Source organism: Myotis daubentonii, chromosome 2 (genome assembly GCF_963259705.1).
Source record: "Myotis daubentonii chromosome 2, mMyoDau2.1, whole genome shotgun sequence".
Lineage (NCBI taxonomy): Eukaryota > Metazoa > Chordata > Mammalia > Chiroptera > Vespertilionidae > Myotis > Myotis daubentonii.
Genome location: NC_081841.1, coordinates 32,766,936 through 32,784,292, shown reverse-complemented (window position 1 = coordinate 32,784,292; position 17,357 = coordinate 32,766,936). Strand labels below are relative to the sequence as shown.

At 40.1% G+C, this 17,357-nt stretch overlaps 1 protein-coding gene and 1 pseudogene across 18 annotated transcripts in view; both read left to right on the top strand.

Moving 5' to 3' along the window:
* C2CD5 (C2 calcium dependent domain containing 5) overlaps window positions 1-17,357 on the top strand; it is a 92,722-nt gene that overhangs the window by 7,809 nt on the left and 67,556 nt on the right. For 16 of the 18 annotated variants that reach the window (XM_059682366.1, XM_059682368.1, XM_059682363.1 and 13 more), the window contains exons 3-7: window positions 2,207-2,293; window positions 4,697-4,868; window positions 8,356-8,451; window positions 11,662-11,817; window positions 13,051-13,249. In XM_059682366.1, coding sequence (XP_059538349.1) covers window positions 2,207-2,293; window positions 4,697-4,868; window positions 8,356-8,451; window positions 11,662-11,817; window positions 13,051-13,249 — 710 coding nt within the window. Of the gene's footprint in view, window positions 1-2,206; window positions 2,294-4,696; window positions 4,869-8,355; window positions 8,452-11,661; window positions 11,818-13,050; window positions 13,250-17,357 lie in introns of those variants that run through there. The other 2 variants (XM_059682379.1, XM_059682378.1) reach the window with 1 other exon arrangement.
* LOC132225619 (leucine-rich repeat-containing protein 34-like) lies at window positions 9,717-10,630 on the top strand (annotated as a pseudogene).

Genomic DNA, 17,357 nt, shown 5'->3' with positions numbered 1-17,357 from the left:
TCCCTCAGGCCATCGGGGCCATTGGGGCCGTGGGAGGTTGACAGGCGGGGGGAGGGGCCATGGGAGGTTGGCTGTGGGAACGCACTGACCACCAGGGGGCAGCTCCTGTATTGAGCATCTGCCCCCTGGTGGTCAGTGTGTATCAGTGTGTATCAGAGCAACCGGTCAACCAGTTGTTTGGTCGTTTGGTCACTTAGGTATATATATATATATGCTAGAGGCCCGGTGCACAAAAATTTGTGCACTCGGGGGGGAGGGGGGTCCCTCAGCCCGGCCTGTGCCCTCTCGTAGTCTGGGACCCCTTGGGAGATAACGACCTGCTGGCTTAGGCCTGCTCCTGGGTGGCAGAGGGCAGGCCCAATCCCTAGGTGCAGCCCCTGGTCAGGTTGGGGAGCTCCCCTCTGTCACGCACAGAGCAGGGCCGATAGGGGAGTTGAGGCACCGCCCTCTATCACCCACAGAGCAGGGCCAATCAGGGGGTTGGGGCGCCGCCACTGTCACACTCAGGGCAGAGCCGATGGGGAGGTTATGGCTCTACCCCGTCACACACAGAGCAGGGCCCATGGTGGGGCGGGGGTTGGGGTGCCGCACCCTGTCACACACAGAGCAGGGCCGATCAGGAGGTTGGGGCGCCTTCCCCTGTCACGAACAAAGCAGGGCAGATAGGGAGGTTGTGGCCCCGCCCCCTGTCACACACAGAGCCGCAGGGCGATCAGGGGGTTTGGGCACTGCCCCCTGTCACACTGATCCCAGTTCCGGGAGGCCTCGCAGCTCCGCTGATCCCGGTGCTGTGATGCATATTACCCTTTTACTATATAGGATAGAGGCCTGGTGCATGGGTGGGGCCGGCTGGTTTGCCCTGAAGGGTGTCCTGGATCAGGGTGGGGGTCCCGCTTGGGTGCCTGGCCAGCCTGGGTGAGGGGCTGAGGGCTGTTTTCAGGCTGGTGGTTGACTGAAGCTCCCAACCGCTCCATTTTTTCTTTTCATTTTTTATTATGGGCCAGCTTTAGCTCTGAGGCTTGGCTCCAGCTCTAAGGCCTCTGCTGCTGAAAGCAGGTATCTGGTTTGTTTGGTTTCTATAATCGAAACACTGTTTCAACTGCAGCTCTGAGATCCCGGCTGGCTGAAAGCAGGTTTCTGGGGTTTTGTTTAGCTTCTATATTTGTAACATTGTTTCAAACTGCAAGCTCAGAGGCCAGCAGCGGCAGGCGGGGAACGCTAGCTTCCTCCGTCACTGAAGCAAGCAAGCCTCATGTTCGCTTCAAGCTGTCTGGCTGCCGGCCACCATCTTGGCTGGCAGTTAATTTGCATATTGCCCTGATTAGCCAATGGGAAGGGTAGCGGAGGTATGGCTAATTACCATGTTTTTCTTTTATTAGATAGGATATATATATATATATATATATATATATATATATATATATATATTTGGATCTTTGTGACTCAGTGTTTGAAAGTCTTTCCATCCAACCCCTTTCATTGTCCTTAAAGATGAGAACATATAATAAAAGCCTAATATGCAAATTGTCCCCTCGACTGGGAGTTTGACCAGGGGGCGGGCTGGCCGGCAGTGGTGGCAGGCAGCTGGTAGAAGGGAGGCCCCGGCTGGCAGCCGGCTGCCAACAGCCAGCAGCCGCTAGGGACCCTTCCTGTGCATGAATTTCATGCACTGGGCCTCTAGTGAGAATATAAAACCCTTACTGACCATACTTTATTGCTGATCCCTGTGTGTTCACAGATAAGATATTTAAAAATATGTATGGGGAAGTCAGAAGATACAACAGGGATCTATTACTGAGTTCTTGTAATAATGAGCTATAGTTCTAAATTCCCTTGCTGATATGCCAGAGAAAGCTATCCTGTCACCTTCTGATTTTATTTTTGCTTATCCCCCACCCTTAAAACTCTCTTTTGTCTGAGCTCTTGTTTAGTGAAGGGCATACTGATTCCATTTTCCATAATGACATAATGGTCTGTGTTTTAATTTTCTTATAAAGCTAGTCAAGCAGAACAGTGGGTAATCCCTTGTACCAGGTATAGTCTATAAACTTACCAGGAATTATCCGAACTTTCTTCTTTTTGGCTTAGGGGATAGTTGTCTTTTTTCCTCTCCAATGTTAATCCTCTCATTGCTTGGCTCACATTAAATTTTATTTATATTCACATATTTGATATCTGTATTTGATTAGTTTTTATTTGTTTTTAGGTAAAATTCGGTAATACCACCTTTAAAACAGATGTGTATCTCAAGTCCCTCAACCCTCAGTGGAACTCAGAATGGTTTAAATTTGAGGTAAGTTTTTAAATGTTAGCATTTTTAGTGTGTGTTTTTTGAGGTGACGCTTTCCCTAGGAATCATAAGAACACCTTTTATTTCAGGGACAGTAGTTTTCCTGTAACATAAAAATGTTTCTTAGGAATTTGCACTTAAAAAATTATGTTACAGTTAAGAAAATATAAATATATGTAGGAGAACCCAGATTAAAAAGGCATTATATAATTATACTAGAGGCCCGGTGCACAAAAATTTGTGCACTCGGGGGGAAGGGGGGTACCTCAGCCCGGCCTGTGCCCTCTCGCAGTCTGGGACCCCTCGGGAGATAACGACCTGATGGCTTAGGCCTGCTCCTGGGTGGCAGAGGGCAGGCCCAATCCCTAGGTGCAGCCCCTGGTCAGGCTCAGAGCAGGGCTGATTGGGGAGTTAGGGCGCCGCCCCCTGTCATGCATAGAGCAGGGTGATCGGGAGGTTGTGATGCCACCCTCAGTCACGCTAAGGGTAGGGCCGATTGGGGGGTTGGGGCATCGCCCTCTGTCACACTCAAGGCAGGGTCGATGGGGAGGTTGTGGCGCCACGCCCTGTCACACACAGAGCAGGGCCATTCAGAGGGTTGGGGCACTGCCCCCTGTCACTCACAGAGCAGGGCCCATCAGGGGGGTTGGGGCTCTGTACCCTGTCACGCACAGAGCAGGGCCCATCAGGGGGTTGGGGCGCTGCCCTCTATCACCCACAGAGCAGGGCCGATCAGGGGGTTGGGGCGCTGCCACTCTCACACTCAGGGCAGGGCCGATGGGGAGGTTATGGCTCTACCCCGTCACATACAGAGCAGGACCCGTGGTGGGGGGTTGGGGCGCCGCACCCTGTCACACACAGAGCAGGGCTGATCAAGGGGTTGGGGCACTGCAGCCTGTCACACACAGAGCCGCAGGGCGATCAGGGGGCTGGGAAGCTCCCCCCTATCAGGCACAGAGCAGGGCTGATCAGGGGGTTGGGGCGCCTTCCCCTGTCACTAACAGAGCAGGGTGGATAGGGAGGTTGTGGCCCCGCCCCCTGTCACACACACAGCTGCAGGGCGATCAGGGGGTTTGGGCACTGCCCCCTGTCACGCTGATCACGGTGCTGGGAGGCCTCACGTCTCCGCTGATCCCGGTGCTGGGAGGCATATTACCCTTTTACTATATAGGATAGAGGCCTGGTGCACGGGTGGGTGCCGGCTGGTTTGCCCTGAAGGGTGTCCTGGATCAGGGTGGGCGTCCCCACTGGGGTGCCTGGCCAGCCTGGGTGAGGGGATGATGGCTGTTTGCAGCTGGTCACACACCCTTCAGGGTGGGGGTCCCCACTGGGGTGCCTGGCCAGTCTAGGTGAGGGGCTGAGGGCTGTTTTCAGGCTGTGGGTGACTGAAGCTCCCAACCGCTCCTTTTTTTCTTTTTTTTTTTTTTTATTCTGGGCCAGCTTTAGCTTTGAGGCTTGGCTCCAGCTCTTAGGCCTCTGCTGCTGAAAGTAGGTTTCTGGCCTTTGCTTACAATGTTGCGATCCTGCTGGCTGAAGCCCGGCGGACTAAAGCAAGACTAAAGCAGGTTTCTGGGGTTTTGTTTAGCTTCTATATTTGTTACATAGTTGCTTAGAGTTGCAGCTCAGAGGCCTGCAGCGGCAGATGGGGAACGTTGGAGTCCTCCGTCACTGAAGCAAGCAAGCCTCATGTTAGTTTCAAGCTGCCTGGCTGCTGGCCGCCATCTTGGCTGGCATTTAATTTGCATATTGCCCTGATTAGCCAATGGGAAGGGTAGCGGTCGTATGCTAATTACCATGTTTCTCTTTTATTAGATAGGATAGTAATTTCTCTGAATTTTAGCATATATCAGAAATCACTTAAGAACAATTATAGTTCCTCTCTTTGGCACAGTGCTTGGCACATGATAAGTACTTGATAATGAGTAAACAGAAGGAGAGAGAAAGGGTAGACATTTATTTTATGAACTTAATTCAAGAACTTAAGTTGTTTTTCCTTACAAATAATGTTAGTTTTGCTTATAGTTTTATTCTCTGAAGTTGTCCTTGAAAATTATGCTGTCATTGTGCTCATTAGCATCCTTAATCTGTAGTTAATATATGGACTCTGTTAGGATATTCCTAAAGCATTTTTGCTGGAAGCCATTGGTAGAGTAGTGAAACACAGGATAATATCCAGAAAAGAAATTAAAACTTTTTTTTGGTTAATTATCCTAACTCTGTGCTTGAGGCAAACTGTACATCTGCATCCTGTGTAGAAAATTGAGTTACAATTTTTTGTTTGTATATTAATTGGATTTTCCTCCCCAGAAATAAGTAATCTTTTACATTCGCTATACAAATTTACATTTACATTTATGATAACGAAGATTTTTAAATTTTAAGATTTAATTTAAAGTATGCTTTTAGGTGGATGATGAAGATTTACAAGATGAACCTCTACAGATCACAGTTCTTGACCATGATACTTATAGTGCAAATGATGCCATTGGTAAAGTGTACATTGATATTGATCCTTTACTCTACAGTGAAGCTGCAACAGTCATCTCAGGATGGTTTCCAATTTATGATACCATACATGGTAAGGAGTATATTTTAAGAAAATAAATCACAATCTTTTAAATTTATCCTTAAAGACTGTTATGTACACTTTGTGGTTTTAAAATTTATATCTTTAAAAGATATCTCCTTTTTAGACTTAGTAGTAATGTATTATTGGTAGAATTGTTTATTTTCTGAACATAATTTGAAACAATTTTCTGAGTTAAATTTGTACAGTATAGCAAGTATATGCATTATTTAAAAATCATCTCATATTTCTATTCTGTGTTCCTAAAATAAACTATCAAACTGTATTCCATTAAGCTAGATGTTATAGAGATTTGCAAAAATGTAACCCAGTGCCACTCATTACTTTTTTCCCAAATATAGTTATTTTTTTTTAAACATATTTTATTGATTTTTTACAGAGAGGAAGGGAGAGGGATAGAGAGTTAGAAACATCGATGAGAGAGAAACATCGACCAGCTGCCTCCTGCACACTCCCTACTGGGGATGTGCCCGCAACCAAGGTACATGCCCTTGACTGGAATCGAACCTGGGACCCTCCAGCCCGCAGGCCGACGCTCTATCCACTGAGCCAAACCGGTTAGGGCCAAATATAGTTATTTTTATAAAAAATATTGCTTATATTAACAGATTCATTATTACTTTCAATGGAGTAATAAGCAAATACTTTTTTAAATTCTCAATTTTAACTTATAATATGGTAAATATTGATAGATATAAGTAACATATATAAAAACTCCTTGAGGACTTAAAGTAATTTTTAAGTTTGAACGGGTCCTGTGATTGAAAAGTTTGAGAACAGCTAGCCTAAAGGATGCCATCTTTTAGAATGGTAAATGGACCCAAGAGGCATAGGCAGATGATTCTAGCTCGTCTTGCATCTTCTTACTAGTTTACATTATTGACCTGACAATTCCATTAATAGTCATTTATTGTAAGAAACCAAGATGTTTGCTGAGACTTATGTATATTTATTGTGATGTTACTTATATTCTATTATCATGTACTAATGTTTAAATTGGTAAAAATAAGTTGGAAAATAGGATTTACTTAAACAATTTAGAACATAAGTTGACACAGCCAGAACTAGAAGCATGTTTTCATAATACAATGGCAGAAGGAAATGTGCATGATGTATTATGAATTGCAAAATCCAGATTATAAAACATTATAGGATAATCTCAAGATAGTTTAGAAACAAGAGAATTGTATATATGTAATGCTCTAGATGAAATTGGCAGAATATGTGATAAAATGTTTACTTTTGGATAATTTTATTTGTGGACTATAGTCCTATTTTACTCTTTGTCCTGTTTTGCTTTTTTCTATACTTTTTATAATGTACACAGGGTTGGGCAAAAGTAGATTTACAGTTGTTTGTATGGCAAATAATACAATAATTAAGAAATAATATACAAGAATGAACTCTGTGTTTCACATATTTACAACTGTAAACCTACTTTTTCCCCACCCTGTATGTATTATCTTTGTAATAATAAAATAAAATCCCATTTTATGTTATACTAGAGGCCCAGTGCATGAAATTCATGGGGTGGGGGGCAGGTCCCTCAGCCTGACCCAGGGGTGGGCAAACTTTTTGACTCAAGGGCCACAATGGGTTCTTAAACTGGACCGGAGGGCCGGAACAAAAGCATGGATGGAGTGTTTGTGTGAACTAATATAAATTCAAAGTAAACGTCATTACATAAAAGGGTACGGTCTTTTTTTTTTTTTTTTTTTTTAGTTTTATTCATTTCAAACGGGCGCCCGCGGGCCGTAGTTTGCCCACGGCTGGCCTGGCCTGTACCCTCTCCTATTTGGGAGCCCTCGAGGAATGTCCGACTGCCAGTTTAGGCATGATCCCACAGGGATCCCTGCGGGATCGGGCCTAAACTGGCAGTCGGACATCCCTCTCACAATCTGGGACCGCTGGCTCCTAACTGCTCACCTGCCTGCCTGTCTGATTGCCCCTAACCACTCTACCTGACTGCTTGATTGCCCCTAACTGCCCTCCCCTGCTGGCCTGATCACCCCTGACTGTCCTCCCCTGCTGGCCTGATTGCCCCTAATCGCCTCTGCCTGACAGCCTGATTGCCCCCTAACTGGTCCCCTGCTGGCCTGGCTGCCCCCTAACTGCTTCCCTGCCAGCCTGGCCACCCCATAACTTCCTTCCCCTGCTGGCCTAGTCCCCCCCTAACTATCCCTCTGCTGGCCTGGTCGCCCCCTAACTGCCCCCCTGCCAACCTGGTCCCCCCCCTAACTACCCCCCTGCTGGCCTGGTTGCCCTCTAACTGTCTGGAAGGAAGTTGGACATCTGGAAGATGTCCAGTTGACCCGGTCTAATTAGCATATTACCCTTTTATTAGTATAGATTACCAATAAAAAAGCCACTGGAGAATGAATCTGGACTTGGATTCAAAGCAGTAGCTATCAGAATGAATGAATTTTCTAAACATATTATATTAAAAATTGCTTATAGTTGGTTTAATAGGTTCCATGGGCCCTTTGTTAGGAATATAATCTGTTATTTCAGTAGGTAAATGAGTAAGTCACTCTTCTTAGAAGGGTTCCTCCATAAGTATGAATTTGACAGGAAGTCAGGATAGCCCCCCCAAAAAATGTTTAGGGATTGAGGCTGTGTCATTTTTATTTGTTAGGGCATCTTCTAAAAACCTGTTATCTTAGAATTTCTTAGTTAGCTTATTTTAACTTATTGCTGTGTATTCATTGAAAAGAATGAAAGTTCTTTTGTGCTAAATCAGATTCTTGCATTAGCTGTTAAGAGCATTTACTCTGGAATAATAAAGATCTGACTTTTAATCCTTGCTTCATCACTTACTAACTATTGACTCTAAAAATTATTGAACTTTTATTAAACTGTAGCTTTTTTCCTCTGTAAAATGGGAATACTAATACTAAAGAAATTACCTTACTGGATTGGCATGTGTAAGATACTACTTGTAAAGCATTTAGAACATTATCAATGCGCATTATCATCATCAAAGTAAATGGTACTCCTTTCCAGTTAGATTGGTTCAAATAAGTGAAGACTTCTGGTACAATAAATATTATTCATTCTTTAATGTATACATGTTCTTCAGAAAATATAACAAACTACTTTTTTTTTTTTTAAATATATTTTTATTGATTTTTCAAGGGGGGAAGGGAGAGAGATAGAGAGCTAGAAACATCAATGAGAGAGAAACATCGATCAGCTGCCTCCTGCACATCTCCCACTGGGGATGTGCCCGCAACCCAGGTACATGCCCTTGACCGGAATCGAACCTGGGACCTTTCAGTCCGCAGGCTGACGCTCTATCCACTGAGCCAAACCGGTTTTGGCAAACAAACTACTTAGAATGAAAATAATTAGGGAAACAAAGTTAGCATTGCTATTATGATTGATACATTATTTTAAAATCATTAATTGGCATTGCTTGATTATTTAATTATACTTTATTATTTAAGGTAGAAACTTGATTTTTCTTTTGAAATTATAGGTATTCGTGGGGAAATCAATGTAGTTGTCAAAGTAGACCTCTTCAATGATTTAAATCGATTTAGGCAGTCATCATGTGGAGTCAAATTCTTTTGCAGTAAGTAAATACATTTTATTATTCATTTAACAGGAAATTTAATAATTCACAAATATGGGAAATCAAATTAATATTTTAGAAGGCTAATGGAAAATCTTTTATACTTTGGTTTTCATAGCAAAGAGAAAGTTGTTAATTTTTCAGAAACTGCTGTAGCTCTAGAGACTACTTTTCTGATTTTAAAATAAATTATATCTAATTTTTTACAAGTTCATCAAAATTTTTATTAGAAACATTCAGTGGGGCACATGTGTACACGTGGTTGTCATGACAATGCCTGTGGCCCACAGGGAGGCTGTACCCAGCCTGCCCCACCTCTATTCCCTTCTCCAGCTCCTACTCCAGTCTCTACCCCCAGCTTGTGAACATGATTAGCAGGAATAACATTAAACAGTGCTGATAATAGCCACCTCATGTCAGTAGAAAGAGTACCAGGTGAAGGTTTTGGATTTTTCCCAGAATTTTAAAGAATCCATATATTAATGAAACAATTTAACCTCATTTACTTAAAAAAAATTTTTTTTTTATTGACTTGGAGAGAGAGAGGAAGGGAGTAAGAGTGAAACATTGATTGGCCGTCTCCTGTAGGCCCCTACCAAGGATCAGGTCCACAATCCAGGTTTATGCATGCCCTGAATGGGAATCAAACTGTCAACCTTTCTGTGCACAAGATGATGCCCAAGCAACTGAGCCACATCGGCCAGGGCAACCTCATTTACTCTTTAATATTTCTTTAAAAAAAATAAATTTATTGGAACAACATTGGTCAACATGATCATACAGGTTTCAGGTGTGGGTTTCTATGTTACAAGATCTGTATATTGCACTGTGTGCCAACCACCCAAAGTCAAATCTCCCGTCACTATATATTATGACCTCCTTCTTCCCCCAACTCCTTCCCTCTGGCAACCACCACACTGCTGTTTGTGTTCATAAGCTTCAGTTTTCTATTTTACATATGAGTGGAATCAGATGGTTCATAGCTTTTTCTAACTGACTTATTTCAGTGAGCATAATATTCTCAAGGTCCATCCATGTTGTTGCACATGGCAGTATTTAATCCTTTCTTATGACTGAGTAGTATTCCATTGTGTACATGTATCACATCTTCTTTATCCAGTCCTCTATTGCAAGACACTTTGGTTGTTTCCATGTCTTGGCCACTGTGAATAATGCTGCAGTGAACGTAGGGGTGCATATATCTTTGTGAATATATGTTTTTGAGTTTTGGGGGTATATATTCAGGAGAGGGATTGTTGGGTCATATGATTCATTTACTTTTAAACCTTATGTTTCATGGTATTGGGACCAAAGGTGAAGAAGTGATTGTTAAAGCACTATCTATATATATAAAAGCCTAAGCGACTGAACAACCAAACGCCCCTCCCCCCAGCTGGCCAACCTCCTGTACCCCTGCCATCCCCGATTGCTGGCCAGGCCAAGAGACCCCACCCATGCACAAATTCGTGCACCGGGCCTCTAGTATAAGAATAAAATTCTGAGATAACTAAAAATGACTGGAAATAAGATTGAAAACAAATGTGGAATGTGTTTTTGCTGCAGTGCTAGAAATTAATTTATCCGTAGAGAAGTTAGATGTGGTGCCTTTCATTTGAGAAGGTAAAGTGTGATAATATTTGCTATAGCCCTAACTCAAAACCAAATACCAAAGGGAATGAAACTAAACCGACCTGTATGGAACAGGAAGACTCTACAGCTCAACTAAGCCCATGTTAAAAGAAAATCACTGCCTATCGAACTACATATGTGTAAGAATATAAAAAAAAAGGAGTATAAAAGAGATGATGCACTGTATCTGAAGAGTAGCCTATGCTACCTTGATGTCTGCTGGTTGTCATTAGTCAGCAACAACATAGAGGGAGAAGGACTTGTTGCACTTTCTCAATCAATGCAAACAAAGCCCACACTCTCTAATATCTGCATTTGGGGAAACAAATTTGATGAGGCTACATGTGTGGCATGTTCAGACTTCATTCAAATGGGCCGTCTAAAACGAAACAATACAGATGTGGAACCTTTCGTGGTAGATACATGTATGTATCTTGCAAAAGTCTCCAGTGACCTTAACCATAATTATTAGACACCATCTTATGGAGAAGCTTGTGGCCACTCATCTAATGCAGGTTTTACTCTTGTACCAGTAGGTCAACATTTATGAAAAACAAGGTTTAAAAATAACTGTCACATATTTATTTTATTACTTTGCACAGAGGTTAATATTTTTTTGCTCAGTAAATTTTTTTCATAAGTTAGAACAAGTTACTTTTGCCAAATGTGTAAAAGATATGACTATATTAAACTTTGTATAGCTGTCAAAAAGAAAAAAAAATCCAGTGGGATTTTACTTTAGTACAGAGAGCTGAAAGATAGGAGTAGAGCAGTATTGCTAAGCTATGGTGCTATCTAAAATTACATAGGCGTGCACAGGAATGGAGCCCCATGAATACCATGCAGTATGTGTCAGAATTGGGCAGATCTGGGCAATTTATAGCCAATTTGGATTAATAGACTTGAAAAGTCCTAAGTAGTTGAGTTAGCTTTAAGGTACGAATGTCTATTTTAAGCAACTAGTTTGGTGTAGATGTTCTCAGGTTCTTCTCTTTTTGAATGTGACCAGATCTTAGTTAAATCCAATGACATTTCGTGTTTTACATATTAAATGAGTCTGTTAAGTAGAGTGAATACTGAACCACTGGCCATATGGCCATGCATTATTAGAAACTTCAGAGCTTTATTTTGCCTCAGATTATGTCAGAAAGGTTTGATTTTTGAGTCTGGTGTACAGAACTTTTTCATAGAGCTTTGAGTAAGTACAATTTTTTGTGTACTTTATCTGGTTTTCACCTATTTAGATAATCAGGTAGCCGACTTTAATTTTGATTTTTTGCACTTTGTATTGAATGCTATTTAAGAAGCCTTAGCTGTTTTCTAAGTTATACAAGTACAATGTATATTCATTATGCTTACATGGGAAAGATGAGAGGTCTCATGAAAGAAAATGATTATTTGTAAGAGTAAAATGGAACTTAGAAGACTGATTGCAAGTATTATATAATTACATTTAGATTATCACTGTAGAAGGTGTTCTTGTACTATTTATCCAAAAGGTAAGAACTTAGTTGTATATTTTTAAAAAATTGATTTAACCTTGTGATAAATAGAAGCATAATAGATCATTTCTTTTAACAGCAACATCTATTCCAAAGTGTTATAGAGCTGTAATAATTCATGGATTTGTAGAAGAACTTGTGGTCAATGAAGACCCAGAATATCAGTGGATTGATCGAATTCGCACACCAAGGGCATCAAATGAGGCCAGACAGAGACTCATTTCTTTAATGTCAGGTATTTTAAAAATCCATCCTTATCACTGATTGACTTAATACTCCAAAATTTTTCACTTCCTTTTGACATGTTACCCCAAATTTTATAAAGAAGACTGTGAATTATAAATGACTGATTCTCTACCCCCTGAACACATGAATTTCCATCGTATAACAAGGGTAAGTCTAATCAGAAGCTTATAATTCCTTCTTAATTAGGCAGTAAAAAGAAATTGTGTTCATGAAGTGGTATAGTAGAAAGTGCCCTGGCAAGGAGGTAGGAAACTGGGTTCTAGTTTTTTTCCTCTAGCATTTATTTGTACTCAGATTTAGGTAATCTCTCTAATGCTTTCTGTTCAAATGCTGCCTTTTTATGGTTCTTCTCTGACAACTTATAGCTCTTTCTACCCCTACTTACCACTTTTACCCAATTTACTTTTATTTTTCTTTGGAGAACTTATTACCTAAAATTTATGTTTATATGTATATATGTGTGAGTGTCTTTATACACACATATTCATACATATACATTCTAGATAATAAATAAATATAAATGTTTATATTTAATAAATTTATATATTTTAAGTAGATATTTACACTTATATTACTATTAAATTAATTATATTTATACTTACATTACTTATTTATAAGTATATTTATATTTATGTTACTTTTAAATTATACTTATAAATATGTACTTATAGTAGTATTAGATTAATTACATTTAACTAATATTTATAAATATTTATGAATATGTTAATTCATAGTTAACATGCATTAGATTTAATATATTAAATAATACATTTAATTGTTACTTCGTATTATATTCTACATATTTGTAGTATATGATATGTAATATATAATGCTAAATTACATATATAATTACATTAGACTATATTATATGCTATGTATTCTATATGTTATATGTAACACTTATATTTGTTGTTTTTTGTCTGTTTCACATTATGTAAACTCCACTAGATTTGGGTCTTTACCTTTCTAGTTATCTCTATATATCCAGCACTTAGAAGAAGGAGGAAGGCCAGGCACATAGCAAACAACTAAAAATTATTTGGTAAATAAATGCTACCTGCCACATCTGTAAAATGTAGCTAATATATTGCCTTCGTCAAAGTTGGTTCCTTTCAAGTTCTAAAAATCCATGATTTTTTACTCTTTTATTACTACTGTATCCAGTTTTATTTTATATAATGTGGAGATATAAAGCAGAATGAGTTTCCTTTCTTTTTTGTAGGAGAATTGCAGAGGAAGATTGGCTTGAAGGTACTTGAAATGAGAGGCAATGCGGTTGTTGGGTACTTACAGTGTTTTGATCTGGAAGGCGAATCTGGTTTAGTGGTACGAGCCATAGGGACAGCGTGTACACTGGATAAATTAAGTAGCCCAGCAGCATTCCTTCCTGCATGTAATTCCCCATCCAAAGACATGAAGGAGTAAGTATGAATCACTGAATTATTCTTAAGGAACTTTTTATCTTTTACTATACATTTTTATTTGGCTCGAAAATTTTAGTAGTGTTGTTCGATATACATTTTTTCCTAATGATGACTGTCAACATTTGAAGCTTAAAACTCTTTAGATATTACTAATATTTTGTATATAGTCTTAATATGAAATTTGAATAAAGTAAGATACAATTAAACTTATCCAGATCTTTAAGCACTTTATATCTAAAGCATAAAATGAATATTTATGAATTGTGTGGAATTTTACTTATTCTCTGGGGAATGCTTAAAACCCTATACTTGGTAATTCAGTTATGCTGATTATTAGCAACATATTATAGAAAGCAGGAAAGATTGACTTGTGCAGGGGTCTCAAACTTGAATGTCTACAGAGGCCAAGCAGTTTATATAAATAATTGGGTATAATTAAATAGGTAATACTGGGGACTGTTTAAAGCAGACATTGGAAACTTTTTCCATAAAAGGCCAGTTACTGCCTGGCTGGTAAGCTCAGTGGTTGAGCATCAACCTATGAACCAGGAGGTCACAGTTCGACTCCTGTCAGGGCACATGCCTGGGTCGCAGTCCTGATCCTCAGTGTGGGGCATACAAGACACAGCCAATCAATGATTCTCTCTCATCATTGTTTCTCTCTCTCCCTCTCCTTTCCTCTCTGAAATCAATAAAAAAAATATATATATATTTTTTATATATTTAAAAAAATATATGTTTTTTAAATATATAAAATTCATGCACTAGGTGGAAGGTCCCTCAGCCTGGCCTGCCCCCTCTCACAGCCTGGGAGCCCTCAGGGGATGTCCCATGGGGAGCAGGCCTAAGCTGCAGTCTGGCCTCCCTCTGTGGGAGGCAACCAGGTGAAGGTGCCATCCCCATCACCCTGCTGCTGCTGCCACTGCCTGCCACCGGCCCTCCTCAGCCCTCCTCAGCCCTCACAGCCACTGCAGCTTTGTCCGGAAGACGTCCAGTCTATCCAGTCTAATTTGCATATTACCATTTTATTAGTATAGTTATATAAATAAAAGGCCAGGTACTGAGTATTTCAGGCACTAGCTCTATAGTTTCTATCTTTATTTACTAAAAAAAGGAGTTTGTTGATCCTGTCTAAAGGCGTTTAGGCTCACACATTTAAAAAAAACTATGTGTGATCCAAGAAAATAACTTTGTTGGCTGGATTCAGCCTGTGTCATTGTTCAGCATGGTGGTGCTGGTGCTGTGAAAAGGGAATGTTTGAAATAGACTTTCTGTCAGAATGATTGGGGTGAGACAGACGATTCTGTTGGAGATTAGAAATGCTGACTATTCTGTACAGCAAGGGACAACTCTTTATTATGAAAACTTTTCCATCCTAAATGCCAATAATACTTCCAATGACAATTTGATCTAGAGAATCTTCTAGATCAAGGATCAACAAACTTTTTCTGTAAATAACCAGAAGGTACAGGTAAATAATTTAATCTTTGCCCTCAGCAGCTTCTCAACTCAGCTACTGTCCTGTGAAAGCAGCCATCAACAGTATGAAAATTAATGAGTATGGTTGTGTTCCAATAAAACTTACTTCCTCACAAAACAGATGGAAGGATGGATTTGGCTTGTGTTGGGTTTGCTGACCCCTTTCCTGTATCATCAGAGTCAGAATTCTGTAGTCAGAAACCTGAAATGTTTTCTAGTTAAGCAGTAGTCAAGAGGGTTGACTAGAAAAAAATCGCAATCTTTTTAAAAACAATCCTTTTTAAAAAAATTTTAAATTTTTTTATTGATTTCAGAGGAAGGGAGAGTGAGAGAGATAGAAATATCAATGATTAGAGAGAATCATTGATTGGCTGCCTCCTGCATGCCCCCTACTGGGGATCAAGCCTCCAATGCATGGGCATGTGCCTGGCTAAAACACAATCTTTTTTTTCTCTTTTGAATTTTTAAAAATATATTTTTATTGATTTCAGAGAGGAAGGGAGAGGGAGAGAGAGGTAGACACATCAATGATGAGAGAGAATCATTGATCGGCTGCCTCCTGCATGCCCCACACTGGGGATCAAGCTGCAACCCAGGTGCCCTGAGCAGGAATTGAACCTGGGACCCTTCAGTCCACAGGCCAATGCTCTATCCACTGACCTAAACCGGCCAGGGCCTAAAACACAACCTTTTCAAAAAAGATTTTCCCCTTTATCTTAAGTTTATTCTTTTTATTTATCTCCTTTCTGTTGGCCTTTAGTTATTTGGATTAAATTTTATCACAAGAGAGGGAGCACATATATTGCCTTATTTATAATATTTGGAAACTAGAGGCCCGGTGCATAGATTCATGCACCGGTGGGGTCTCTCGGCCTGGCCTGTGGGGATCAGGCTGAAACCGGCTCCCCGACATCCCCTGAGGGGTCCCGGATTGCGAGAGGGCGGTTCTTGGATGACACACCCCGGAATCGGGCTCCCTCCTCTCTGGTTCTGGGTGCATCACCCAAGAACCACAGCTGCCAAGTCACCGCAGCTTGGCAGTTCCTGCGTTGAGTGTCTGCCCCCTGGTGGTCATTGCATGCCATAGCTACCAGCCAGTTGGCCGGTCGCTTAGGCTTTTATATATATAGATATGTTGCAAACGAAATAACTTTTAAATAAAATGGAAGAGTAAATTTGCTTTATATTCTACTTAAAATGTGTCTTAAAAATATATCAACTGCCTGTTGCTACAGGGGAAGTCAGATTTCAGGGGTAGATTTTGGGTGGAATTTGGAATTCAGATTTTTTTTTTCTTCTCTTTCCATAGCAAAGTTAAGTAAGGACCTGGGGTCCCTCCTCGTCCTGCCACCCTCCCTCTTTATCTACACTGCCTTAAGGGGTCTGTGATTTCTGAAGCTTTCCTCTTTTCACTAACTTAATGGAAAGAGAAAACTATAGTACCTGTTGGTGTCTTAAAATGATGTATGGGCAATAGGGGAATACATTTTATCTGCATTCAGGAAGTGTTTCAATAATGTAAATCTTCTGGGATTATGTAAGTTTTCTCCTTTTCTAAATTTGTTGTAGCCATTTGCATTTGATTGTCAAATATTCACTGTGAAGAATTTAAGTTGCCTCATTAAGATTTTTCTGCAAGACATCTTACTACCTAAGTCATATTATTTTAACCCCCACACCCCCACCCACACACAAACAAAAAACCCTCAATACTCAGGCTGCTTTATTTCAACTAGCTTCTTTTGTATTTTTGATAATGAATCAATTTGAGTGCTAGCTTAAAGTTGTTTTATGATTCAGTTGATTATAATTATTCTGGTATTTAATTATAACATTGTTGATTCTAGATGGGAATTTAATAAAAGGTAGTTTGGATTATGTTCCTGCCTGAATGGATTTGATATTAGAAGTGCCACTTGGGTGTTATTGAAAGGCAGCCTTTCATGAAAAGAGATTGTTACGAATTAGAACTCCAAGAATACATTATGATGATGCTCCAGTGTATTTGAGTTTTAATGTGATATCATAATTTGAACATTTTACAATGCTCATTTTATTTTATTTTACCTTTATTAATGTGTGTTCTACTCCATCAGTTTTTTTTCCTTTTAGATGTTTAATGTAATGTACAATATAAATCTTTTTTGTTTCCTAGCTGAATTATCTTGATGGTACAAAGTGCACTTAACTATGATTTATTACTTCTCTAATTCAAAGAAAAAAGGACTTTCTAAGAGATTTTAGTCATAATTCCTCCTCTGTATGACACGGATTCTTAGACTTTTTTTTTTTGTTTTGTTAATCATCACCTGAGAATATTTTTTCCTTTTTTTTTTTTTTTTTTTTTTTTTTAGAGAGTGGAAGGGAGGGAAAGAGAAAGGGCAGAGAGAGAGAGAAAGAGAGATAGAGTGATAGAGAGATAGAGAGAAACATTGATGTGAGAGAGACAAGCCAATTGGCTGCCCTCCCGCACAGGACCTGACGGGGGCTGGATCCAGCCTACAACCTAGGTACATGCCTTTGACTGGGAATCGAACCCAAGACCTTTCTGTGCATGGGCTGATTCTGTCACCTCTGAGCCACACCAGCCAGGGCTGATTTTTAGACTTTCTAACTTCATTAGTCA